Below are 27,345 nucleotides of genomic sequence, written 5' to 3'. Positions count from 1 at the left end.
AAGGAGATGGTTTTATGTTTAAAGACAACATCTTCTAGCTACTAAAGCACTAGTCTGCCAGTCAGGAGATTTATGATCCTTTCCCAGCACTATTACTGACCTGCTGCTATGAGCCTTTGGGCTAAGTCACTTCCCTACACTATGCCTCCCTGTACACTCCCCTTTTCAAATCTTTATGCAGACTTTGAGGCCATTTTTGGATGCCTCGAGACCACTTTTATTCCCAGATGTTCTGGGGACAAACAAAAGCAGCCATGCTTATCCGGTAATGCAGAAACAGCATACAGCCAGCTGGAAGGAACTGCTGGATCTCATCTAGCTCAGAGCAGGGCTAGCCTGGCTGAAAGCAGATTGCTTGGGCCACATCTGGTCCAGTTTTTAGACCATCTCCAAGGACAGAAACTCCACAATATCTGGACAACCAGTTTCAGTGGTTGGCCATTCTCACCATGAAAGACCTTACTGGCAATGATTGTAGGAAGCAGTATAACAGGCTGAGGAATGCAGCTTCTTCTTAGGGTCACTGCTGGTGCCCTTAAGTCAAGGTCTGGAAAAATTCAGAGAGAAGCCTGCTCCACACTGCCCGCTCTTCATGGCAAGAGGATTTTGGCATTCAAACACAGCATTCACCAAAAATATTAGAGGGAGGAAGAGGGAATCACCCCACTTCCTTAATTTATCACAAGAGCAATATGCACAAGCTATTTGGGGCTTGCTGAAGCTGCCAAGAGCATTTATTTTAACCTCTATATTACTTCCCATTAAATAATATCTTGTCATTTCTGTAGCCGGAAAGAGCTCCTCAACTTTAGCTCAAATGATAAGAAGGTGAGCCCTCTCATGAAAACACACTGGGGGACAGGAGGGCCCTTCACATGGACTTGGTCACAGGAAGGAAATGCAGGAGCCACACACATACTGAAGAGATTAAAGATAACAGGTGCAACATAAACAGCTTACGTATTAGGAACTTTTGCTTCTGCAACATTAGTAGCTTGAGGACATACAAAATTAAACATTTTCACTCCAAAGTGTACTTGTGTGTAATTGGAATCAAATGTAGAAGAACCCTAAAAAGGTTACAGCAGAGTTAAGTGTTACAAAACAGACTCATACACTACTCCTTGTGCTTCCCGTTTATCTCCTTCCAGGAATAAGGAAAAACTTTCTATTCTGAACTCCTTTGATCTCTCAGATTTAGATGAAACCGCTCCCTTGCCACTTGCGCCTCCATCCTTAGAGACGCTCTTCACTGATCTTTGTGAACCGTGTTGGATGAGGCCCAAGGACAGCTGCTCTGTCAGACCTGTGTGCCTGCAAGGCTGAACAGCGGTCACAGTATCTTTCAGAGCCCTGATGTTCAGGGTTATTTCCACTGAAAAAAAAAAGTCTTTTCACAATTCAGGTTTCACAACTCGGCAGCAGTGGCGCACTGCTTGCAGAGAATGGTAATAAGAGTACTAACGTAGTAAACAGTTCATTGATTTCCTTCCTCTTCCTCCTCTTCAGATATCTAGATATATGCACACACGTAGTTGCTGCTACATAAGAGCGCTACAGTGCCATCATACTGCTCACCAGAAGCATCCAAAGTATTTTATATGAAACCTTCTACTAAAGCACAATTCTAGGCATCTTTATTAAATTTAGTTTTGTAATAATCACTTTTCTGGGCTATTTGCCAACTAACAGTTCAGCAGTTATTATCCAATAACAGATAGATTTTCACATATGTCTTTGAAGTAAGAAGCTAAACAAGCTGATGTTAACCGCACACCCAACAGCTCATAGAACTAATAGCAGCCTTGAAGATTTGCGACCACTTCCAGTACCCTCATCTTTGGTACTACCAAGACCTATTCTACCAACTCAAAACTTACTTTCTCCCCGTTTAAAGAATGTTCCCCCAACTCAAATACTACGGATGATGAACCAAGCTATCCAACAGGCCCTTTTTTATAACAGATCCAATAGACCAAACTCTAGAGTGCACTACTCAAAAGAACAGCAGAAAGTGCCTGCATTAGAACAAAGAGTAAGAGAAGTCAGTAGAAAGAAGACAAAAACATTTAATTAGACTTGAATTTTTGTAACACTTGATTGTGGTGAAGTAGCCACAATTAAGATATGTTTATCTTGGCAAAAGCATAGACTTAAAAGAAACCCTTCCCTTGCTGTTGTATCTCTGTTTTTCATGGTTTCCGTGCAAAAGTCCATTATCGAGATGAAGATTCAATGTAGTTAGCACAGAACATTTCTGATGGCTGTTGCATAAAGACATTATAGTAAAATGCATATACCAAGTACAATATATGTGCCTCTAAAGGAAACCTAAGAGTTCCTGTCCTGGTGTCACATTTATCACACAACACAAACACACTCTTTTCTTTCTTCAAAAAAGCTCGGTGTTTATACAAGTGAGGCAGAAAGATACCAGCCGTTAGAACTTTATGCACTATAGGAAATGGAGGGCAATACTGCAGTGTGTTCCCTTCAGAAAGGGATTAGCATTGCTCCTGCTCTTCAGTGGAGAAGCCACTGAAGAGTATCTGGAGGTCTCCAATATAAAATTCATATCTATTGTCACAGGTGGGAAGTCACTCCTTTGTAGCTAATGTGTTTTTCTAGACACACACTTTCAATTCCGGCTCTACTGTTTGAGTAAAAGCACCAAAGCCCCCATGCAATTTTGTGGTAAGTCTGACAGTCTCCTAAAACAAACAAACCAACCCCACAACAACACAAAACACCAAACAAACAAAAACCTATACCAAAACCCCAAACAAACAAAAAAAAGTAGAAAAAAAGAGAAAGGTTTAAGAGTCACATAGCAATGCAGCTCCCAAATACAGTACTTTGCTACCTGATGCCATTCAGAGAGTAATGTAAAGTTAAAGTGTAATTTCAGTAGAAATACTAAAGCAGCAGCAGAAGTTATGACACATCTACAGAGCTTAAACTGTTTTAATTCCCATTTGCTGGGCTGAGGCCCAGGAAAGCAGGGAGCAGGGGAAAGGCAGCAGAGGGCTGATGGGGACATTTCTACAGACAAGAGAGCAGCTGCTGCTGCTTCTACTCGCCTCTCTCCTTTCCCAGAGGTTTTTAACCCAGATTGTTTAACCTTTCAGCAATTCAGTTTATAGCAGAACCCCACAGATAAGTGGGAGGCTGAATGAGCTGCAGCACAGGGGGAAGTATAAGTGACCAGCAATATGAGATAAGAGACGGTGGGAGGAACAAGAGCCAGTCAGAAATCCCTAAGCTGCCAAGGGCAATGTGTAGAGTAACTGCAGCCTCCAGGGCACAGCCCCTGCCCCAAAGAGCTTGCATTCCAGTCAAGGCCAACCACAGCAACTGGCATGCCTCTCACTTCACATTCCTCAGAAACTTGCCTTAACCAACTATGGAAATAGTCATTTCATGTACAACATGGTGAACTACACATTTGACAGGCAGATGCTAAGGGCAACATCCTGCTCAGCTGGAGGTCAGAGGATGCTGAAGAGCTACAGAAGAGGGAGGCAGAAATACACACATAATACTTGAGGAATGAAAAGCAGCACTTTCTCAAGGAACCATAAGAAAGACTCCAGAGATACAATCTCATATTTTTAGGATACTTGCTCTTGTCCCAGCTAAACAGATATTTAAATAACATTTATACACATATAAAAAGCTTTTCCTTTCCATTTGTAGCTTTCCTCTGTCCCCCCGATTCTCTCATACTCTCTTCCTGAAACTCCCTTTCTGTGTCTGCCCTCCCCTCACGTGCTCCCACCACACAGAGGGCAGAAGTGCTCCAGAGCAGCTGTATTTCCTCCTCACATGCTCCTTCCTCTGGCCTGCTCCAGCAGAGGGGAAAGTCCACGCCAGCTCAGCCTGCCTCGTGCTTCACAGCGCCTGGGAAGGTGGGCTGCTGAGCTGACCCGTCCTGCCGCTACGGAAGGCATGGCTCCCAAGCCAGGCACACTGTGGGTAATGTGCAGAGGACAAACACTCTGAGAGAACCTCTTCTTTTTCACATGGCCTCTTGGGCCTCTGTGCTGTGCTCACAAATTGGGCTTGGAGGAGATAACAGACAGAAGAAACAGAGGGAAAAGAAGAAAGAGAGTGAAAACAGGTGTGAACAAGGAGCAAAACACATTGCCCATCCTCTGGAGGTCAAGTGAGAACAGCTGCTTACTACAAGCCTCCCTTTAAGGAAGCACTACAGGAATAAAAGAACAACTTAAAGTACCTTACTGTGGGTTCCTGAACAAGCACACCCTACTACGTGGTAGACACGATGTCTGTATCACTTTTAACTCAGAAGCCTGAGCAATGGACACGGTAGCAGCTGAAGAACACATGCCTTCAGAGAAGGGATCCAGTCCTGCACTGCAGAAGGTGTTTATTAAGAGATGAAGTATAGCCATTAGAGTAGCACGGGCAAGGAAAGGGAGAGACAAGCTAGAACTTTAAGAGTGTTTACTTGAGGCTCCCAAACTGGACTCCTTCAAAAAGCCCCCAAGAGCCAGCTTGCGGAGCAAAGACCTGCTTAGGTTGCCTCCACCATACAGCCTAACTGCAAGGTTCACCTCAACATTTGCTACAGATGAAAGCACTTGCAGGAGGAAGGCTGCAACACAGACACCTGCATAAGCTAGCAACCATAATGGTGCCCTGCTTGGGTGCCACACAGAGAGACAGAGGCATGTACCCCAGTGTGGCTCTCTCCACTCTGACACACCAGCAGGATTGCATGCCTTTGGCTGCACCACAGCAGGGATGGATATGGATGCCACCAGCCGCTTCCCTGAAGATCAGGGCAGAGGCACAGTCTGAACTGCCAAGAGGGACTAAGGGCAGTGTCCAGAGGCCAACACTATCCTCCATCCCGGGCACGCACCCAACCCCGGGGGAAGCGAGGGGGAAGCAGAGAGGGCTCCCAGCCTCGCGAGCGCGGCTTCGGAAGGCAGGAGGAGCGCATCCCAGCCCGAGACAGCGCAGTCTGGAAGAAAAGAGAGAAAAAGGAAACAGACACGAAGCGAGACTCGGCTCCCGGGGCAGGACCAGCCGCGGACGCTGCCCCGCCGGCCGCCCCGACCCCAGCTCCCACAGAGCGCTCACCCCGCGGGGCCGTGGGGTAGCAGAGCCATTCCAGGGCTATCACCGGGGCCCTACCCGTCCCGCCTGGAGCAGGAAGCGAATCCCCGTCCGCCTCCCCCCGGGCGCCGGCAGCCCCGCGCCCCCTTACCGCGCTCCGGGCGGGCCAGGCGGCGGGAGCGGACAGCAGCTCCAGCCGCTGCGGCGGCCGGGACATGTTGGGCCGGGCGGCTATTTATAGCGGCAGGAAGCGGCGCGGCGCGGCTCAGGGGCGCCGCTCCCCCGCCGCCCGCGCCGCCGCACATGTCCCGGGCCCGCAGCGCAGGGGGCGGGCGGGGGCGCTGAGCACTGTCCGGGCTCACCCGCGCCGGGGGTCGCTGCCGCCGGCTGGCAGCCTCGGCCCGGCCAGAGGAGCGAGGTTTTCCTGGGGGCTGGCCCTTCCCGGGCGGTGAGGGGCTACTGGTGAAGGCCGTGCCCCCCTCCCGTACCTGCGGTTCCGCTGTCCCAGATGTTCAATGGAAGTTAAAACCAGTCAGAGTTAGCAAGATAACCACGTTGCAGAGAAAGTTTTTCAGGTTCACAAGTACGAACGACCTGAACTGTGAATATTGGTACATTTTGCAGGGGCTTGCCCTGTTCAGTCCCTCATCCGTTCCCTGGCTATACCCATCACTTGCATCACCAGCTTTGCTTTCAGTAACCTCTTGGCCTACGTTGCATCCACTGGCTGGGAGTGCCAGAGGGAAGGGGTGTGCTGGATGCTCCTGCTCAGCACTGCCCCAGCTTTCTGGGATGACCACAAGCCCCAGAGGCCACTACACAGGGTTTCCCTCTCACCCCAGCTCCTGATGCTCTATTTGTCTGCAGAGTTCTCAACACGCTTAATTTTCCTTACCTGCCTCTGATGGCCTTGATGGCAGCTAGCAGGGGAGGGGAAGTGGAGCTTGGGGAATGGCAAGGCAGCAAGCAGAGACACACACAGTGGAGTAAATACATAATTAAACAGTGGGAAAGAGGTACTTGCTTTTCCCCTTTTAAGGTTTGCAGTGTGCAGAGGTGTGGGAAGGTCAATTACGCCTCTCTACATGATGCCCCAAAAGGCATTTGTGCTTCTTACCTCAATTAACTCACGCAGAGATGGCTTTGCCAGACAAGTAATAGACTCTGCTCCCTTTTCCCTCTCAGCTTGACTAAATTTTCTAGAAACAAAACTTCTGTTAATGTTCTTGGGTCCAGCACTGAGGTCTTGAATGGATCTCTCATGCTTTTGTTTCAATAAGTTTTCACAGCTGCGTAACACTGTTGTCTAAAACATATGAATGTTAGAGACAGGTGTCCTGAAGAACTTACGTGTTCTTGGTTCCCATGTCAAAGCAAGGTCAAAGACTGAGTAACCTTGTGTGGTAAGCTAACCTGCTACAATTTACTTTCATGTTTTGACCAAGAGATGACCAGTTGCCCAAAGATAGCACTATGGTGAGACACACTGCCCTAAGAGCAATGGCATTACTGGTTTGACTTCAGTGCGAGGTTTCAAGCCTTGCCAGGCTTTTATTAATATGTAGGTAATTTCTCTGTTTCTGTGTCATTGCATGCTTGGAGCATTACAAGATGGACACAAAAACAGGTACAATTTTTTCTCTCTACCCTCTTCTGACCTACACATGCAACCTAGATTAGCTTGCAAGCAAAAATTATGGAGCTTACAAGTCGAAAAACTGCAGGTACTCTGTGTTTACTGCCTTTATAGACCTCAAGCTCCTTAAAGAGGGTCAGAAATCCACATGAGGCTCCTAAGCACGGCATACTGTATTTGGGTCATTGGTTAGCTGAAAAGTCACTTAGAGGCAAACAGCTTCCTCTTGGCTATGTACTGCAGAAATACCATGTGATGTGTTTATTCCAGTTTCCATATGGGATAAATAACAAACACTGATACAGATCTGCTTGGCTGTTAGAAGCTGCAAAGATGTGCTGCAGTGGGAGACGCGTGCTGGGATGACAGGAAACAATGACAACCCTTGCTAGGAAAGAGTTCCCCCTTTATAGGGAATCCACCAAGTGACCTATGGTCACCATGCTGCCTACATACTGCTCTGGACTCTTGCCTGCTGATCTGTCTGGTCTGTTGCATGGTAACAAGTGAAATTGTCCTGTCCTTGTTGTAGATAATCCACCTACAGCCAGCTGAACTCAGCAGGGCTCTCCGAGTGAGCATGGAAATGGTTGCTTGCAGGTTGGCTGTTTTCCATAGCTCTGCCAGTCTTCTATACTTCATCAGAGACTGAAGTGTAATTGTTTTAGAGAATCTTTTGCAAAGCAGTGTGTCATTACCCTGTCTGTAGTTGGGATGTGATTTCCAGAAAGGAAGAAAGTACTCAGAGCTTTGTTAGAAGCCAGTGTCTGCACAACATCCATCTCAGAGGAGCTTCAGAGACTTTGTACCAAATAATTTTTCAGGAAGAAAAAGAGGGAGGGATGGAATTTACACCCAGGAGCATGCCTGGGGACCTGGAGGCTATGCTAGGCTTTATCTAGCTCTGGTGAATGTATGAAAATGTGAGGTCTTGAAGCTGGATCCAAGCACAGCAACCTTTGAAAAGTGTCCGAAGTCAAAAGCATTTCTGCTGTGCTAAACTATCAGTGAGGTTTAAAGGCGACATCTTGTATGTTGCCGTACAAGAAAAGCTTTTCAGAGTGGTGATATTCTTCCTTTTTCCAACAGCAGCACAGTGTTTATGAACTTTGTGGGTCCTGTATTACACATTCTCTTTCGCCCTGCTGTCTCTCCCCACTGTGGTTTGCTTCAGCTGTGGAAACAGGAACTGCTGAGTCAGCATGCTGATGAAACTGCTCTCACACATCTCAGGGAGGCAGCCACAGCAAGGAGGTTGGCAGCAGCTTATATCCTGGAGAAAAAATGAGTACTTAAACGGTCTTACAATTGCCTGAAACAATAATCTGATTTCTTAAAACCTCTGAAACTGAAAGAGGCTTCAGGAGCTGAGCACTAGTTGTGGGTGGGTGATCACACCAGGTATATGCAAGCTCATGGTCCAGCGTTTAGAGTTCAGTGAATGTCATTTTCCTGCTCACTCTGTTGATCAACTCAACTGTGTTTTACAAAGCTGGGACGCAACTGACTCAATAGACAGAGTAAGGCCATCAAATTCTGCCTGATGACAATGGGGAGCAGCCTGTTCTGATTACAGACTCATGCAAAGGTGAAATTGCTCTCTTGGTGCTGGTATAAGGTAATGGACTTTTAAAAATGCAAACAATCCCTTCAGAAGCATCAGGTGTCCTAAACAATGCAAGTGCCAAAGGGGAAAGAGATTTGGGATGACTGCATCTCTCAGAACAAAATATCTGGGACAGCAGAAAGTAGCTGGAGGTCAGCTAAAGGGGTTGGAAGGGAAAGTTAATTGCCAAATCGTTTAAAAATTAAAAAGAGAATCAGACTGAAGAAGTTGGCAATGTTCCAGAGAACTGTTCTATTAAGGACATAAATAGGATGTTATCGACAAGATCAAAGTGAACAAAAGCGGGTTTAATAGCAAGAAGATTGCAGTTAAAAGAGGGACAAGTTAACTGCCCAGAGGACTATCACTGCCAAAGTGACACCTTCTCACCCAGAGGCCCCTGGTCTGCTCATTTAAATGAGGTTTGCTTACTTCAGAGCCATGGTTCTCGCATTATTTTTTACACTTATTAGAGAAGCTCAACAATGAGTGCATGAGGCTTGTTTCTTGTTTTGCTTATCATGAAAACTGTTAGTTGAAGCTCAAAGCCCAAATTTGCCTGTGGAAAGCAACCAGGCAGCAGAGACCCATGTGCGGGTTGCACGGGTGTTATCGAGGGCATCTCCCTGGGGCAGCTGGTGCTGCCCAGGAAGGAGAGAGTTCAGTGTTAAGACTTCAGGAAGAGACTACAGTGCTGTAGATAAGAAATCGTTAGACAGTACGTACTTACACATTGACAGCAAATGAGCTCTGACAGTGACTGAGACAGTATATTTGCAGCCTCCAAAGCTGCTATTTTAGCAGATGTACAGATGTGCTGACACATTAAAAGGACAGTAGCAGATGAGAAGGAATAGTCTGTATGGAGGTAAGCATACTCTCAGTAGATGGATACTGGCAACAGGAGATGTTTGTGGTATGCAAGAAAAATGTATCACAACGATGAGCTAGGAACAGAGAATAAAAAAGACCAGTTAGTCTGAGTATTCAAAGCAAAGCAAAGAAAAAGAGATGTAGATGAGCTGTCTCCTGAAGTGTGCTGATTGATGTTCGGAGGACCATCTGTTTGCAAAGTCAGAGTACAATGCCCAGATTCTGCAACCTAAGAAGGGAAGATGTTAGCATTTATTTTTGCCTGGCATCATATTTTTTGAGATGTGACTAGTTCATCAAGACTCAGAGCAATAGGAAGGCAGGTTTGCTGTGCCCACAAGACAGATCAAACTACAACAAATAAAAAAATTCAAATATTTTCAAAACTTTTGCTTAGGAAGTGGAGGTAAAGAACTATAACGCGGTAGCTAGCTGTGTATGAAGAGAGCTGGAGCAGCAAGCAGGCAGACACTCGTGTGCACACACACTCCAGCACACACATAGGTGGAATTTGGAGGCAAGACCCAGGTCTGCCTTGAGGAAGCTGAACAAAGATACTCTGGATCCTCACCATGAATCTTGTTACTTGATGTTTATTTTTAATGCTGAGATTCAACCACATGCTCCCCTAAGAGGATTGTTCTGTCAATTTTAGTGCCAATCACAGTCTCCCAAATTAAGTCCCAGGCACTGTTACGCTGCAGCTTAGCTCATCACGAGCTGGAGAACTGCGTGACTGTCTCCAGCGGCTGAGAGCTGAGAACTTACATTGAAGATAAACAGAGCTGCAGCAAGCACTCCATCTGTCAGCAGAAGCTTCACCCAACATACATCTTCAGCAGCCGTTTACAGGCTTAATGATCATCCAGGGAGGCAAAGATTACCATCATCTAAACTGTAAGAGCCGAGCAGAGTGTTACAAGTGATCGATTGCCCCAGAAAGACTGTTTGCTTTGCTTAGGACTGCAGCTCACTAAAACATTGTCCAGCAAACACCACGCACTGATGGAAGTATTGCACAAGGGCCTAATTTTCTCTATAGAGCATTTCAAATGACTGTCCTCCCCAGACATGACACATTCCTGTAGAGTATTAACATAATACAAATTATTTTATTAATCTTGCAGCAAATTATTTACAGCTGTTAGCAAACAAGTCCTATCGGCTTGGACAACCAGCTGGGAAAGATGAGTAACTTTTATCCTTGCCTCATCTCTCCTTATTTATTTCTGAGAAAAATAAGCAGCGCTGCTACTATTGCCACGCTGTATTTTTGGAACACTCAGAGGCTTGTTGCTTCTGCTAAATATTTACTAAAACCGAAAGGTCTTTGCCCGAAAGCAGCACTACTTCGTTTTAGCCACTAGAGCGAGCTGCTGCTCAACATTTGGATAAAGTTTGGGCAATTATTTGTGTTGCTCAGATTATGGGGGTGGGCTGTCGTTTTGTCATGTGTAAGTAAAACTGAGATCCACAATTTCCCCAGGAATGATCTTTGTGATGCAGCGTCTGACTTTAATGCTCATGATCTATTTCAGCAGGACAGGGGACACTTTTCAGGGAACAGAGAGAATCGTGTTTAAGATGTTATACTGAGCACTCCCACCTTCGAAGCTGCCCCCCCAACATTGTCACTGAAAATGAAGAGTGGAAACCAGCCTTCCTGCAGCAGAGTAGGCCGAGTACAGAGGTTATCCTGTGGATGCATTCTCTTCCCTCTGGCCTAAACTTTTCCCTTAGGATGCAAATTGCTGAGCATCTCTGTTCACAACTGAAAATCCTGAGCATGAATATGTAATTAATTTAGGGTCTCTTGTAACAGGTGTTATTAGGTTAAAATAAAATGGCAGCTACTACAACATAGTCACTGGGATGCCTCATGGTCGCAGGGCAGGGCTCAGTGATAAAACAGGGCAAGAAATCCTCTCCTACAAGTCCTTTACCCTGGAACTTGATACCAAAAAGATACCTGTGGGACCAAACTGGCTGAGGCTGGATCCTTCCCACAGTAAGGAACAGTACCTCCTCTTTGCTGCATCAAGAGTTTCTATGGGTAGAGTCACATATGACAGCCAGTCCTTTCAGATTTGTGCATGAAAAATCAAGTGCTTAAGCATGGAGTTCAATATATTTCTGCTGGTTATATCTAGCATCACAAAAACAGTCATTTGTGACCCTGCCAATACAAAAACCACAGAGCAAATATTGAAACTAGCTCGAATGCTAAAGTTGGATACAGATTTACAGCTCAGCTAAAGCTTATTACACCGCTATTGATTTCTCTGGAATTGTATCTGTGGGTTACAAAGCCAGACAGTCTTATTAAGGCATTAACATTTTTAATAAATGGTAAAATGGATCAAAACCTGGCCAGCAGCCATTCAGTTTACCAGTAACACAAGTGTTTCTTTTTGGCAGTGAAATGCCACTGAGCAGCAGCTCAGAAGTGTTAAGTATGGAGCCTTACGTTTTATTATCCCAGATCTTTCCCAGCAGGGATCAGTTCCTGTCTGTAAAACTTTCGGAGGCTGGCCAGGTTTTGATGGTTAAGATGCTTTCACATGCTGACCAGGGTAGCAAATAGTTTCCAGTTGATGTTCATCCTTGCTGATTTAATTCAATAAGGCGACCAGCAAATACAGCTAATGTTCCGATAATGCAAACTAGCATAAATATACCAAGGAGAAGATGATCAACCACCATTGCAACAAACTTCCATTCTTCTGCAGCCTAGAAAAGAGACAAAGGACATGATAAAATCCCTGCAGAGCCATGTTTGTTATGGGCATTCTTGTAATTTACTGTCTTGAACAACAGAAAGACAGTTCCCTAAGTTCCACTATTATTATGCTAAAAATACTCATTTTCTTCTCAAAAGCGGGCCAGTGGTTCAAAAAGCCTAAGCAACATAGAAATGCAAGTTTCAAGACTAAACTGTTTAGAAACACTGGCAATTTGGTTAACAATTTCATTGAAATGTCGAAAACCTAATTTTTAGGCCAAGAGTTGCTTTTGGGAGTTTAAAACATTGAAAGCAAAACACTTATTTTGACCCAACTGGCTTTTGTTTTTCTATTGCTTTTTCATTCTCATGGGATATCAAAGTGATTTCCATTAATTTAGCTCTAGCCCTTGGTTTCCATGCCTAGTATACACTCTGAAGTCTGGGAAAACGTCAGCAACTCCCTTGGTCTTTCTTCCAGTTGTGGGACACAGGGAACTGGTTGCTCTGCAACTGCCTTTTCACTGAGTGCTTTTCATGGGAAGCCAGCACATGAGTGTGAGCAGAGTAGGAGGTGCTCAGTGCAGCAGGGCACAGGATTTCCACCCTGTAGGGGGTGACACATACTGGCCTAAGGCACCCTCTACTTTTGCCTTAGTTGCCCCACAAGTAGAAGAGGCTGTTGTAATTTATCTAGAGGACGTTGATAATCAACACAGTTTTGAGGTGGTTCGTAAGTGAATGCAATGAAAGTGGCAAGCCTTCAGAAGCCACAACCTTCAGTTTAATTGGGGAACCTGACTTTTGAAACCCCCTGGAAGTAATATCCATGGTGCCCAGGTGACACAAGCAGCTGAGCTGCACTTCCGAAGGGAGGACTTGCCAGTAACCCGAACACCCTCCTTGTAAGTCTAGGAGGAAGTGAAGCCCAGAGGTGCTGAAGCTGCGCCAGCCCTGCTGACGGTAACACTTGATGTGCAGAGACACTGGTGTCATGGGGAACATGAGACCACAGCCAGAGCCCTTCCACATGCTCCAGGAATTTGGTCACAGGAACAAACACCCTGGTGTAAATTCTGCCCATGGGAAGGAGACACTTTCTTTTCAAGAGCACAGGCCAAATTATTGTGCCAGGGAACTCTCTCCCCATCTTCAGGCTGGCCTGCAAGCTCAGTGGGAAAGGCTTGCGATCAGTTAGAAAGGCAAAGTACCAGTACTGAATTATCCATACGAAAGCTGTGTGAGCTGTGAGAACCGAAATAAATCAGGGGGTTAATTGTGTTGAATGTGCTAGAAGGAGGCAGAGCTAGGTTTTCCGGGGAAACACTGCCATATGTGACTCTACATGCATTTGTTCTTCCTTTGGCTTGCAACGTGGAAAAAGTCAGTAATCAGAGTAGCTCGTGACGTGCTTTGCTTGCAGGCACTACTTGTAGCATTCAGGAATAAAATAAAGCTTTACTGAAATTTGAATTATCATTTGTAAGTTAAATTTAATGCTTCTCAGATAAAACTACCAGCCTTTTAGAGTGTGGCTTTCTTCATGGCTTTTCAAAAGTGACAGGAGATTGCTTACCACAGGGGAAAGATGCCTGAGTGGGAGACAGGAGGAATGTGTTTTGGAACTTGCTTACAGCTCTTGAAACTGATTTGCTACTCACAGACACTCCACCTCTACAGCTTCACATACCACATCTAGAAAACCTTAGCATTGTCACTCTTTTTTTAACCAAGATTCAATTGCCATCTGGGTTTATTATTCATCTCTCCTTGTTGACTGCATCAGGGAGAGAAGACTGTCCCTTGCTAAAGCTACAACAGAGTTTGGAGTGGTTTTGAGGCATGGATATTTTGCCAAAAAAAAAAAAAAAGAAGTAGCAATTTGAAAGCAAGAAGTGAATCATGCACAAAAAATGTCTTACATTACTTGCTTCCTGGTCCGATTTCATAGTTTCCGCAATGTATTTGATTCCTTCTATAGCATTTCTCACATCTGGATTTTTGGTAAGTGGGGAGTAGAAGTTGACAGGCATAGAACCTGGCTTCCCAGAAATTTCAGAAATATCAATGTCTTCTGCAAAAATATTTTTGTCTTGTTTATCCCTGGATGGTCGTTTCATCGTGGAGAAAAACATCATGTTTGGGATTGTGTCAATAAAGACCTGAAAACAAAGAGGGAGGAGGGTTTCTGGTCAGCAGGGCTGTGCTGCAGATGCAGCTGTGCACTGAACGAAGGCAAAGCCGCCCCCGTCCCAAATTTCCTCCCTGCACTGGATCAGCTGCAGACTCTCTCTCTGAGCATGTCAGAACCCACACTTGCCTCATACAGGGGCTTTTGTCAGCGTCCTGTCCCAGTCAGATGGAATCACCCTCAGCCTGCCACACAGCCAACACCTACATGTGAAGGGGCTGCAACATCTTGGAGCATCCCCTGAGCTGGTGTGAGCTGACATAAACTCTATCAATCTCATCTAATTCAGAACACATTGCTTACAAATCTGCCTTGGAGAATGGACTACAAAGGATCTCTTTCGGCTGCGTATGTTTGACTGCTATTACAAATATTTGTTATACATGCATATAAGGTTTACAATTATTGCCTTTGGAATAAGAGAGGCTTGCTGCCAGAGCAATTTCAAGGGCACACAGTCATTACCTGTTGAAATCTCTCTTTTGCAAGGATTGTTTGTGCTGCAGAGTGAATCTGATGTAAGCTGTAGCCATAGAAGTATAATTAGAAATACACAGAACACTCTCCTATTCACGCAATGGTTTCATATGAACTCAGGCATCTACTAAAGGCAAGATAAACCAAATGGATCCCTTTTGTTACTGTCTCCCTGCTAAAGACCTTGTCATGACAGACATTAATTTTTTTCCCTACACCTTGTGGTTACCATTTAGACTAGAGTGCAAGGTTCTCCTTGCTTCCCAAGGGCTGCAGAGTAACTGCATTTGTTAGAAAGTAAAGAGAAGACCATGGCTTTTGCTAAATGGGATGCTGAATGCAGGTATCCCTGATGGCCTCTGTGCTCTGCATTCACACAGCCTGGCGAACTTGGCCACTGGCAGGCAGCAGCGTTTTGCAGTCAGATGGAGAATTAGACCAGGAAATGTTACTTGAGTCCAGATGGCCCATTTTTTCCCCCTGTACCTTCAATTGCCTGTGTTTTGCCTCATCTGTTCCCTGCAAGGCTCTACCACAGCGGACAATTTTCTTACTTAAAGGAGCACATTAGCAGTCTTGCTGACAAATTCACAGCTAAGTAGTAAACACTGGCTCTTATGCCTAGAAAGATTAAATGTGGTGCCTTCACTTCCCCAATTCTTGTTGACATTTATTAGAAAACATGCCAATAAAATATGGAGTGGTCGGTGGAATCCAGGAAACATACAAAGCCATAGAGCTCACCTTCCTGACCCAGTGCGGCATGGTATGCGTGCTTGGGGAGCGGTGGTGGGTGTTGATGACAATGACTGTGATGATGATTGAAGCGATGACAAACACCATTGTAAACAACATGTATTTGCCTATTAGAGGCACTGCACTGGAGGTGGAGGGAATCAGCTCCACGATGACCAGGAGGAACACAGTCAAAGACAGCAGGACAGAGATGCTGAGAGTCATTTTCTCACCTGATAAAAAGATAATGTCATTGCTATTCCTATCATTCAACACAGAGTATTTACTTGAGAGAAAGGCGTATGGATGATGGCTATCCACACGTACATGTGTGTGCATCTGGAGTGCTATCATCCCTCCCAGCATCCAAAACAGTTATTATGCTGGCCAAACCTGAGAGACTGACAGCATCAGTTCCAGCATTAAGGTGGGAATCACCAGGTATGACTGGGCTGATGTACAGGTGGGTATGGAAAGCTTACTTGCCAAGAGTGCTTCCTGGACTGTGCATTTTGAAAGATGAAGTATATGCACCCGATTAATGCTTGTTCCACAGCCTCCTGGGGGTTTGTTTGCCTTACTCTCTGGCAGGCTCCTGCTGGGCTGAGTGGGCAGATAAAAATCACATCTCACACCAGAGATCGGTTGCTATGTGAGATCTTCCAGTATGTAGGATGTCATAACTGAACCACCAAACATGATTCCCACATCTTTTTTCCATACAGTTCAACTTTCTATAAAATCTTCCATTGGAAGGAAAATACAACAAGTATTTTATGGAAGTGGCTTAGTGAAGTTAAGCAGCATGAAAAGTTGACACAAGGTAAAATGAGTGAAGCAGAGGAAATGGTTGCAGGGAGCAAGAGCTGCTCAGCTGGGACAAAGGAGGCCAGAAGAGGCTGGAATTGCTCTGTGTCATATGAGGTAATTTCTGTGAACAGATGACAAGGTCTCTGCTCCACCATGGTGCAGAAGGGCCTCAGTTGCCCCTGTGTGCTCACTTGCTGCATGATGTACTAACACACTAGCTACCTACCTATGGCAAAACATAAAAATCAACTAGCTAAATTCCATAAACAGTTTGAGCTTTCAGCATTTACCCTTTACTTACAGAATGTTTATAGACATTCTTTTGAGCTGAAACGTCAAATTTTAGTAAGCACTGCCCTCCAAGTTGGCTGGTGATTTCAAATACTCAGAATTTCTCAGAAGCTTCTTAGAAGAACAGTTCCTATGGCAAGCAGAACAAATAAATGCACGCACCTGAATCTGTGGGTAGGTAGAAAACAAACCCGGTTAAGAAGGAGAAGAGCAGGCAGGGAACGATGACATTGACAATGAAGTAGAGAGGCAGGCGCTGCATGAGGAAGTGGTAGGTGATGTCCAGGTAGGGGGTATTGGGGCAGCAAGCATAGTAAACCCAGTGCTTCCAGCCGCGGTAGTCCTTCATCACCCACTCCCCACTCTCCATGAAGTTACTCAGATCTGGACGATCACTCTCCTGGCAGCAAAAAATACAAACTTTTAATATTAGATGTTCTGAACAAAATAAAAACTTGGCAGTCACTCAGGAACAGAATTCCCAGCAACTCAGGCACTTTGTGCATTTTTGTGAGCAAGCCAACCACTCTTGTCTATGATGTTATTTTGCCTTAGAAAATTGTCCCTTGCACAGCATTCAACTAAATATTTTTGGAAACAGCCAGAGATATTTGACTAAAGAGGATGACTGTTTAAATATTTACAGATGGGAGACATACCTGAGGAGACAGGGAAAGAATCCCTGGAAATGGAAAGTAGCATGAACAGGGGAGAGAAAAAAAGAAAAATCACTCCTCCCCCCAGAAACAAACAATCAAACCAAACAAAAGCTGAACAGGCAGCACCATGAGCAGAGGTACAAAGCTGCACTAGGACAGACAAGTAGAAGACTGTTAGGGCATGGGAATTAAGCACAAGCAGAATTTTATTATAGAAGCCAAAGTAGGCAATATTAGCAATTTTGTGTTAGATCTACAAAGAGTTTATTATTATTATTTTATATTTTTACAGGTAGCGCCTGTTTATTTTTCAATCAATACAAGGTTATATTCCATTCTAAATCTGAGATTTCCCTAAAAACCTATCCAGGTGTTTACTCCTTTTCCCAGTTATGAACTCCTTGCTTACCGGGTTGATAACAACCATTGTACCATCATACGTCCAAGTTCCCAACTTCATGCTGCAGTTCTGCTGGTCAAATGGGAAGTATGTGACTATAATTTCACAGTAACTTTTAAAAATCGCTGGTGGTGTCCAGGTGATCTGGCCTGTGTGCTCCAGAAGGACTTTGGTGTATTGAACGATGGCAAAATCACCATCTGCACTGCAAAAGAAAAAGGATATTAACAACAATATGGGCAGAATAATTAACATAGTCCCCCCAGTGCCATTGTGCTCGCTCCTAGAGCAGCTTGCTCTGAGGCATCCACCCATGGGCCCAGATGTCATGGGAAGATGCCCCCCCAAGCGTGGTGTCAGAGGGCAGAGCTCCCCCCACCGCAGGTACCCCTTACTTGTTGTAAAGAACAAGGTCTGGCCGCCAGATATCGTCTGAGGGGATGCGGATTTTTTTCACGCCGCCGTAGTCATCTGGATTCCACCTGAGGTTAACATCTGTCCATTGCTAAAGAGGGAGAATTTTGTCTACTGAGAGCCTTCCCCAGCACTGCTAGGGGTAGTTTTGATATTTGCTAGAAACACACACTCCCTTTGCTTTGGTACATGCAGATAAACACATGCTATTGGGACCCCCAGCTAATTTTTTAACACTAATTTAAGTATTGGTTCAAGAATCTTGCCTTAACCCAAAATAAATATACCAGATATCTACCATTTGAAATACAATCAGAGAAAGAATGTGCAAATGCAAAATTATTTTCTTAAGGCTCTTAGTGTCCAGTATTTTGTTCATGAGATCCCAGAGAAAAGAAATGCTCCGCTAGCTGGCCCACCTGTCCAAGTTGCCCCTGAAAGTATAACATAGTAGGTCGTTCCTGGCTGCGTCCAGTGCACTTATTTGAACTGGAATAGTTATGAATAGTAGTGAAATAGCAATATTTAGAGTTACCTGTTTCAGGCGTACATTGGTTGTCACAATCTGGTTTACTTCATCCTTTAAAAAAGAAAAGGAGACAGTAGCAGCAAACATCAAGATTAAAGGAGAAAATTTTTTTCCTCAAAAAATGACACCATTTGGCACTATCACGCAAACCAGTAGTTCAACATGCACCACATGGTCAGATCATACCACACTAATAAGCTGAATGAGCTGCAGCCCGACAGTGACGACGACGGCATCCCGATGGTCCTCCACTGGGCGCACCACCTTGTTGTAGTCCCTGAACAAGTCCTCAACGAGGCGAGTCTCATCTTCATAGCATAGGGCCAGCCCAGCTGCAGAAGGGCAGGGGTGGCATCAGTGAGATGGGACAGGGGACAGGCTACAGCATCATCACTCTGGGGTGAGCATGAAGGAAATCCTGTCAACAGCAAGTCACTGGCAGTTGGTTAACCTGAGTCCCCTGTGTGACTCCTCATTTCAGGCATGCTTTATGTGCATTGCAAGTACTGTCAGCAGGGGAAACTACCTGTCTGATCTGGAGGTCATCTTAGGAGGAAGTCAACAACAACCTCCCACCAGGAGATGAACAAAACCAACCATGACTGTGAACACCAGACTGAGCATCAGGAATGTCCTCCAGGCTCTCCCAAACTGCAACTGCAATACTTGTGGACAGTTAAATGCAGAGGGCACCCATAACTTGGGATTTCTGATGTTGTCTTCTTCACCTTCGATTCCACAGAGACATTATAAAGACAGGGCTAAGCGCAACGGTCATTGAAGTGAAAGCAGCACCCGGACTCCTGGCATCTGAGGTTTAAGCAGAGCAGGAGCTACTCTCCACAACGGGAGTTGCTCAGGTTGTGTTTGTGGTGAGAGAGAAGGAAACCATTCATGATGCAGGCTCATATTTCCCTTTCCTCAGGGAAGGTCTCAACCTGCCTGTGGAGAGCTCCGCCCACAGACTGCTCAGCGTGACTTGGTGGGACCGCACAGAAGAGCCCTTGTAAGAAGAGCATCATCAGCAAAAATGGCAGGTGGTGGCTTTGTTCCAGCACAGCTTTAGCAGTGAGTGTATGGTGGTGTACTCCCACAGGCTCAGATTCCCACCCTACAGAAAAACAGACAAAGCCCATTTCCAGGTTGCTTGTTGCAGAACAAGCAGCTGCTCACACACCCAGACTGTAGCCATTACACTGTTACAGGGAGTAAAGCAAATGGAAGAGGGGTTGGGGATGTTTTTGTGTGCAACCCTTTTTAAAGGTATTGAGAGGGTACAGAACAGCTGAGTCTCACCACCAGCATTTTTGGCAGATCCCACCTTTGCCTTCCCCTCTCTCAGTGTGAACCCTGGGCCACTGAAGCCAACAAGGATTTTGCTGCTGACTCCAATCTAAGCCAGGATTTCCCCTTGTCTCCTAACTGACTTTTCATGAGCTCCTTTTAAGTAGTTGAGCTGAGATGCCAAGGATTCTGTCTTGGTCTTGTCCTGCCATGAAATGGTATTAAAATACTTGGATGCCATTGAAAAAAGCTGTCTGCCACAGGCTAGCAGTGCTTGCTGCTCCTGCCAGGAGTCTGGGCTGGGGGCAGCAGGAGTTGTCTTTCCATTTTTAAGTTATGATCACAGCATCATAGCTAAGTCAAGTACTTTGCTATGCTTTATTAATGCAAGTAAAATCCCTCACATTGCTACCTTCTGGTGTGGCTTGGTAGGAACTTAGTATACAGCTTGAATTTGGTGAAAAGTTTTTAGGATCACAAAATACTTATTCTTGTAATGAAGAATTTAAAAATAATTATCCTGGTACAACACATGCAGCTGCAAATTAATTCTGCTTCCTTGTCAGTAGTCCCACAACTTAATTAAATTTCTTGTAATGAATTTTTACATTTTGAGCCATGTTTAATAGATCCTTCCACACATTTTGAAATACACGTAGCACTAGAGTAGATGGGAGCATAGCAAAAAGATGACAGAGAGAAAAACAATTAAACACAAAAACTTCTCACTTCGAAATATCTGAATTGTTACCAATGCACTCTAAAGCTCTCATTTAAATTATCTGGTGTGTTCATAAAACCTTACCAGCAGGACAGACTGCTCCCAGAACACACATTCACTCACACTGATGTGTACACAAAGCCCTGGTCCTGTACGCTCAGGAAGGAGCTGACCCCCATTCAAGGCAATAGCTGGAACACCTTTACCTGCAGAGATGAGGAGGAGTACGCGATGCACCTTCATCATCCCAGCTCCCTTTTGCTGCAGTAATACAGACCGGCGCACGCACAAAGCGCCTTTAAGGTCTCCTCAGAGGAGAGAGCTGCGCTGCCTCCTGCCAGGGTGCTGGCGAAATATAACCACCGATGTATTGATTTACAGCACCTGTTTTTGGGAATGACAGCTGAGGGCCACTGCACTGCCGGCTTGGAAATGGGAGTACAATGTGTTTCACTGGTCAAGTATCTTCTGCAGTTTACAGAAGGTCATTTTTTTTGTAAGTGGCAATGTGAGCTGTGACTTAATATACAAACAAATCAAGAAAAGAAAGGGTTATCTGTAGAGTAACTGAACATCTCAGTGAGATTTCAGACACTTCCTGAGCTGGGAACAAAGCTGTGTGTCACCCTTTTTGACCTGAGCTACTTGCCAGTTTTTGGTTTTATTTCTCGCAAGGAAAACAGAGCACAGTCATTTATTTCTGATGCACTCTCACCAACATATAGACTGTGCGCTGGGATCAGGCTACTCCATTTGCTTCACAGATGGATGAGAAATCTTTGAAGAAGTGAACAAATACATTCAAGAGATATCCATCTCCTTGAATCTACTGGGATTTTCAGAAGGTAGTCTACATGTAGAGTCCCCTCCTTGAAAGCTGTTAGTTAACCTAAGTAACCTGAAGAGGGAAACCCCTCCCACAGATACCTATAGGCTTACTGACCGGTGAAAGGCAAACGGTAGGAATGGGTGGTTGGTTTCTATAGCAGGGCAGTTCCAGTGGATTGCCACAGGGCATGCTAGTGCTTGCTTATTATTGTCATAAATCACCTAGAAAAGGGGTGAAAAGTGAGGTTTTTGGTAATAATACTCAGTTATTCAGGCTAGCAAAGAAAATGACTAACTGTGAAGAATTTTATATATATATATATATATATATATATACATACACATTGACCTCCTCTGAACTCACCAATATCACTCAGGAACAAAATCTTGAGATGCATAGTTCTGTGAAGTGCTCAGCATTGTGAGAAAAGCAAAGTCCATCAATTCCTAGAAAAGGAGAGGGAGCGAACAGGAAAGATGCTGCTATAAATTCATGGTATCTTGAGTGCTCTGTGCTGTTCTGCTTCTCTGGTTTCAAGAGGAGGCTTGGAAAAGGCCCAGGAGAAAGTGACAAAGACATCCACAGTACAGGCTGGCTCCATACCTGGAACAGATAGATAGTATAAACATTAAGTCTGGAAGAGAAGCTAGACAGAGAAAGGGCTTTGGTAGGGTCCTTAAAACCCCAAATGGTCTGGAGAAGTCAGATTTAGATTCACTTGCTGTCCCAGTGCAAAAAAGCAGAGGGCATTGAGGGAAACAGAGTTGGCAGGCTTAACCAAGACACTCCTTCACATAGTGCATCTGTGGTGGAACTTGGTGCCACAGGAGTTTCTGGTTGCCAGAAGTTTGTGTGTGTGTGTTTGTGTGTTTTCAGAAAATATCATATTCAATTCAATCATATTCAATATTCATTTTGTACTATTAAACAAACAAACAAACCAACAAACCAGTAGTATGTCACAGAAGCCCTGGAGTCACAAGTCACAGGAGGCTGTGGTAGCCTCCTGGGGAAATATTGCCCAAAACTTGCCCTGTTCTTGCACTTTTCCCCAGGCACTGCTGTTTGGAGACAGGACATTGCACTGGGTGACCTGCCACAACCATTCTTACACACTGCTCCAAATCTCCTTTTCCAGAAAACATTCCCCACAAAAAGTTTTTTCAGATTTGGCTCTGGGTGACACCACACATACTTTCTTCTTCTTATGGATATCCTTTGTGCTGTCTGCCAGCTGGTTTGCTGTTTCATGCTGGATGCCTTTATCATTATTATTATTTTTAATCAGCTCCCCTCACCCACTGTCCTCCACTCACACAGCATTCAGCCTCTGCATTTACATTTATCCTCCAGTAGAAACTCTCCCTCTACATAGCTGTGGCCTTGTCCCTGCCAGCAGCTCCCATTGTTGCAGCTATCTCGTTTCAGACGAGCGCCTGGCTGCTTCCAGCCTTTATCCTGGGCCAGGCAGCTGCTGTGCCCAGCACAGATAGAGTTGCAGGAGACATTGCGGGAATGCTGACCATTCCCTCCGCAGCCTCCCGGGGTCTCTCAAAGCATTCCTGCCCACCCAAGGCAGGCCTGGCAGGTTCATTCTGAAGCAGATGGAGGAAAGTGTTACACACTCTTTAGTAACATAAATTTCTGTTCGCGCCCCTATTCGCACTGCCCCCACCCCCCCCCCCCCCCCAAAAAAAAAAAAAAAAAAAGAAAAGGTCTAGCTGCTTGGAATCAGCAGGATGCAGGATCTGTAGGAGCCCTGCAAAGTCTGTTACTTTCATGTGGGTTATCATTATTAGGTGAGAGTATAAGAGCAACCCCCTGAGCTGAGAACTACTCCACCTCACTGCCTGGGTTCTCACTGGGAGAGGCAGGAGTAGGTATTTGGAGAAAGCCTTTGGGACTGACAGCCTGGCTGTAATGGATGCTCACTGCCAGGGACACAAGACTAGTTCCCTCTCAAAAAAAACAAGGTAACCTGAGCTCCTGTGGTTAAATATGGACAGAGAAGTGAATGCTGCTTGTTGTTAATGGGGAATGTGACCAGTCATGACCGAGGTGAAGAAGCAAGATGAGAAGATGAGCTATACTGAGTGCCCGAATTTGAAAAACTCTTGTCATGCTTATTTTACCTCCAAGATTTCTGGCTTGGTTTGTGAGCCCCCACCCCAGCAAACCTCAGAAAAACCCACTCCCCACCATGCTAATGGTCAACCAGGTCTCATTCATATAAATTGGAAAGAAGCAAAACTCACTGCCAGCCGGATTTGGGGCATCACTCCTTTCATTCATGTACCAGGAACAAGTGCATCAGGGGCTTCTGCCCACTCTGGCCTGAAGAAAGTGAGCTGTGAACAACTACTGCTGCAGATCAGTCTTTTTGGCAGGGTGATATCATACAGCCACAATGCAAGGGAGGAGAATACCTAATGTTTTTGAGCGAGGAATACAAGATTTTTACTGAAATCTTTGTCACACAATTGCATGCAGAAATGCAATCCCTACCTAAGAAGATCAGATGCAGGAGGCTCCAAGGGCTGCAGGGCCTGCATGGGGGAAGCAGAAGTGAAACTAATAACAAGAACAAAGAAAAGGTGCATATTACATGTGGGAAACTACGGTGGGTCCGTGGATTCCCTGATGAAGGGCATGGGAACAGAAATTAGCCCTGAAGATATGAAGGCCTACCCGTGAGAAAGATGGGAATAAAGGAGTATCTGGAGGTATGGAGTTGTACCCATGAGAGAGAAGGGGATAGAAGAATAACATGGATGATAGCAAAATTAACCAATGAGATGTTAGTGCTGTAACTTGTAACCAATAGTGAAAAGACACATGAACTGGTAGAATTGTATAAAAATGCACTTGTAGCAATAAATGGCATCTATTACTTTAATCTTGAATGAACTTGGTCCATGTCCTTTGTCCGTCTCAACCGCGACAATTACATCTGGGAAATTACAGGCACAAAAGCTGAAAAACAAGAGCAGTGTTGATTTGCAGGTGTTTTTTTAGCTTCCAAATGCATTATATGCACACTTTAATGCATTTTGGTGTCGGAAAAACAGCATTGCTGGTGACAGTAGGTTATGGTAGCACTGGATAAGAGAAAGCAGATGGTTAGAGAAGTAATTTGCGAACTTGCCATGTGTTCATTCCCACATTGCGCCTGGTTACAGCCAGCCGGGCCCGCGTTTCCCGCTGGAAGCCGCCTGAGCAGAGCCGGGCGGCTCAGCGCCGCTGCCGCCAGATGGCAACAGACGCACGGAAAAGACGCAGTGGGCACACGATGGGCCTCTGCGAGGGAAGATCCCAAACAATCCCTTGCAAGAGCAAAACAGAGGGAATTAATATTTTCAAGAAGAAACGCGTTCAAGGAATTAATGACAGCCTTAGATGCTAATGGACCGGACATCCCCTGTTTATTCCAGTGCCCATAAGAACGTGCAAAGCATTCATATAAACATCACTGTGTGTTGACAGACAGGATTTAAACCCACAAATCAAGAAATCAAAAGTTGCATTTTTTCCATACAGAGACACACCTCAGCCATCCTGCAAATGTATTTTAAGCCCATGGATATTTGCAGAAAGTTCATTTTCAGCATATCTTTTGTTTTCTATTACACAGGCCAAAGGAATTGAAAACACGAAAAACTCACTTAAAAGTGATCTTAACCTCTGCAGTGACCAAGTGTACATACTACAGCATAGACATGTTGTGCATTTATCAAATCAGAGGGATACTTCTGAAAAAAAAGAGTTCTTGTCTGGGAAGAAAGAGAGGAGCAAGAGAAAGGTCCACAGTCAAATAGAGTAACCACGATCACTAAATACATAGAACAGCAGCACAATTGTTCACCTGTTGCAGGTGAGAAGCAGCACTGCTCCACTTTAAAAGGGTCATGCTGCTCAAAGATGACACTGGCCACAGACACTTCTCTACCCAGCCTGAGCGAGGTAGGTAAGCAGTGAGAACAGCGATAACTGCAAATACCATTGGCTGAGATGAGAGGTACAAGCTGACCAGCCACAATGTGTCAGAGGAATTGGTAAGAAGGTTGCAGCTTCATGTTGCCTTTCTGTTATGGAACACCAAGAAACCATTCCTGGAGCTGAATAAAGTTGCTGAATAAAGTAGTAGTAAATTCACCTGCAGCTATCAGCCCTGACCAGGTTACTTTTAGGTCTCCTATTTTAGGACTGGGACTTATCTCAGGGACGTAGGTGAGTCATGCTGGAGAGCCAAACAAGACAACAAAAGAGGTCAAGTCCATCAGATGTGGAGTTTACTCTGCCCTGCTCCTACAGGCCACTCTGTCAGCACAACACGAGCTGTGCTCAAGTGACCAGGACAGCAAAGGGACAGCTTTGCTGGACCACCCCCTCATGAAGATTTTCTTGCACAGCAGGACTCAGATACTCTGCTGGTCAGAAGAATCTCTTTCATACTTGGATGCAGCTAGGCAACACTTCTAGTATCTTTTTCATAAACTCTGCCTTTTCCCAGTAGCACAAGTCACCTGATAGCAAAACCAGACAGAGAGAGAGTGTCCGGTCTCTGACTGGCGTTGAAGTTGGGATCCAGGTGGGCACAGCCAGCTCTGCCACATACCGACAGCACAGACATCTAAGGCAACGTTTAAGCAGGTGTTGGGCACCTGAGTGCCATCCTGGAAGTCATCTGCCTCCGGAGACGGTATTGTATCGCCATGTTACATTTTGGATACAAATTCTGATGCTGATTTGCTTTTGTAAATATATAGTTGCGTTACTTCAGATGCAGAAAGTAGAGCTTGGCATTGCCTGACTTCTGGAAATGCATGCGTAACATACTGCTATCCCATTTGTCATGGAATCATAGGATAGGTTAGGTTGGAAAAGCCCCTTAAGATCGAGTCCAACTGTATATTCAAGTCCAACTAATTTCATACACTGGCTTTCATGGGTGGGACCACAGACAGCATTTAGCCTGAAGTATATCTCTGGATCTCACATTTACATGTTTAAATACACATATCTGTTTTAAAATGCAGATTGACTCTCCATTGGAGGAACTGCAGTGCAGACTGTTCAATTTTAACTTTACATGAAGGCAAGCTGCTTGTTCAGCTCCTGTGAGGTCTGACACATTTTGGCCAGTACTCTGTAATTCAATTTTTGTGAAGACATTTTGAGGGGAGCTCCACTACACAACCAGTGGAAAGAAGAAATGGCAATGTGGGAAACAGGTTTCAATGCTTAAAAGCTGCCGCGCTGGTTAGCTGCTTCTCTTACCCTGTTCACAAGGGGGAAAAAAAATAAAAATCACATTTTAGCTCTTAACTGACACAGGTTCTTCTCTGATTGTGGGCCCATAAGGATATAATTGACAACAACACTTTTGCAATCTCATCACTCTCAAATACAAAAGCATTTAACTCCTGGAACATGGAGCACCCCACAGCACGTTCCCCACATAGCCCCAGCTATGGGATGAGAGCACAAACATCCATCTGGAGGTCATCTGCTTCCCATAGAGCATTCACATCGCCATGAGAGGCAGACATGCCAAACCATCCCACACCACACCTACAACTAGGATAAACTTTTGTGACCCTGAGAATGCCTCTGTAACCCTGCATGAGTCCTGGGATACCTAGCTTTGTGGTGCAGATTCTCTCATGGCTAGTATTAGTTGGATAAACACGTGGAAAAAAAGTTTATTTTATTTTAAATTCTGCAGCTAGGCTGAGTGGCAGAGCACACTCTCCCTTTGCACAAAGTGCTTCCTCTCCCTAATCCCAGAGAACACTAAATGGAGATCTCTGCAAAGCATCCCTCTCACCTAGAGCTGCAGCGGTTGCTTTTAAAAAGTCAACATTTACCTCACTGTGCTATCTGAGCCACAGCAGCATTTCAGAGCAGGAAACACCACCATCTACCATGCTGTCCATTAGTTTCCAGGGATGGATTTCTGCTCCTGAACATGGACTGGTTGATGTGTGCTTTACCCAAGACTGACCTCATGCCAAAATACACACTTTCATTGCTCATGTTGGGATCTTTGCCAGTACACACACAGCATTTTGTTGGTAATTAAT

The 27,345-nt window shown here is 45.0% G+C and overlaps 1 protein-coding gene across 1 annotated transcript; it reads right to left on the bottom strand.

Moving 5' to 3' along the window:
- Nucleotides 1-11,798: 11,798 nt before the first annotated feature.
- On the bottom strand, nucleotides 11,799-20,679 carry CHRNA1 (cholinergic receptor nicotinic alpha 1 subunit; the record flags this gene model as incomplete). The annotated part of the gene is made up of 9 exons (XM_080346498.1): nucleotides 11,799-11,930; nucleotides 13,845-14,084; nucleotides 15,335-15,558; nucleotides 16,589-16,826; nucleotides 17,495-17,690; nucleotides 17,881-17,990; nucleotides 18,435-18,479; nucleotides 18,615-18,760; nucleotides 20,640-20,679. 9 exons carry the CDS (start codon nucleotides 20,677-20,679, stop codon nucleotides 11,799-11,801), a joined length of 1,371 nt encoding a protein of 456 aa, XP_080202624.1.
- Nucleotides 20,680-27,345: the final 6,666 nt, after the last annotated feature.

The sequence above is a fragment of the Nesoenas mayeri genome (assembly GCF_963082525.1).
Source record: "Nesoenas mayeri genome assembly, chromosome: 6".
In the NCBI taxonomy this organism is placed as follows: domain Eukaryota; kingdom Metazoa; phylum Chordata; class Aves; order Columbiformes; family Columbidae; genus Nesoenas; species Nesoenas mayeri.
This window is presented reverse-complemented; position numbering and strand designations above follow the sequence as displayed.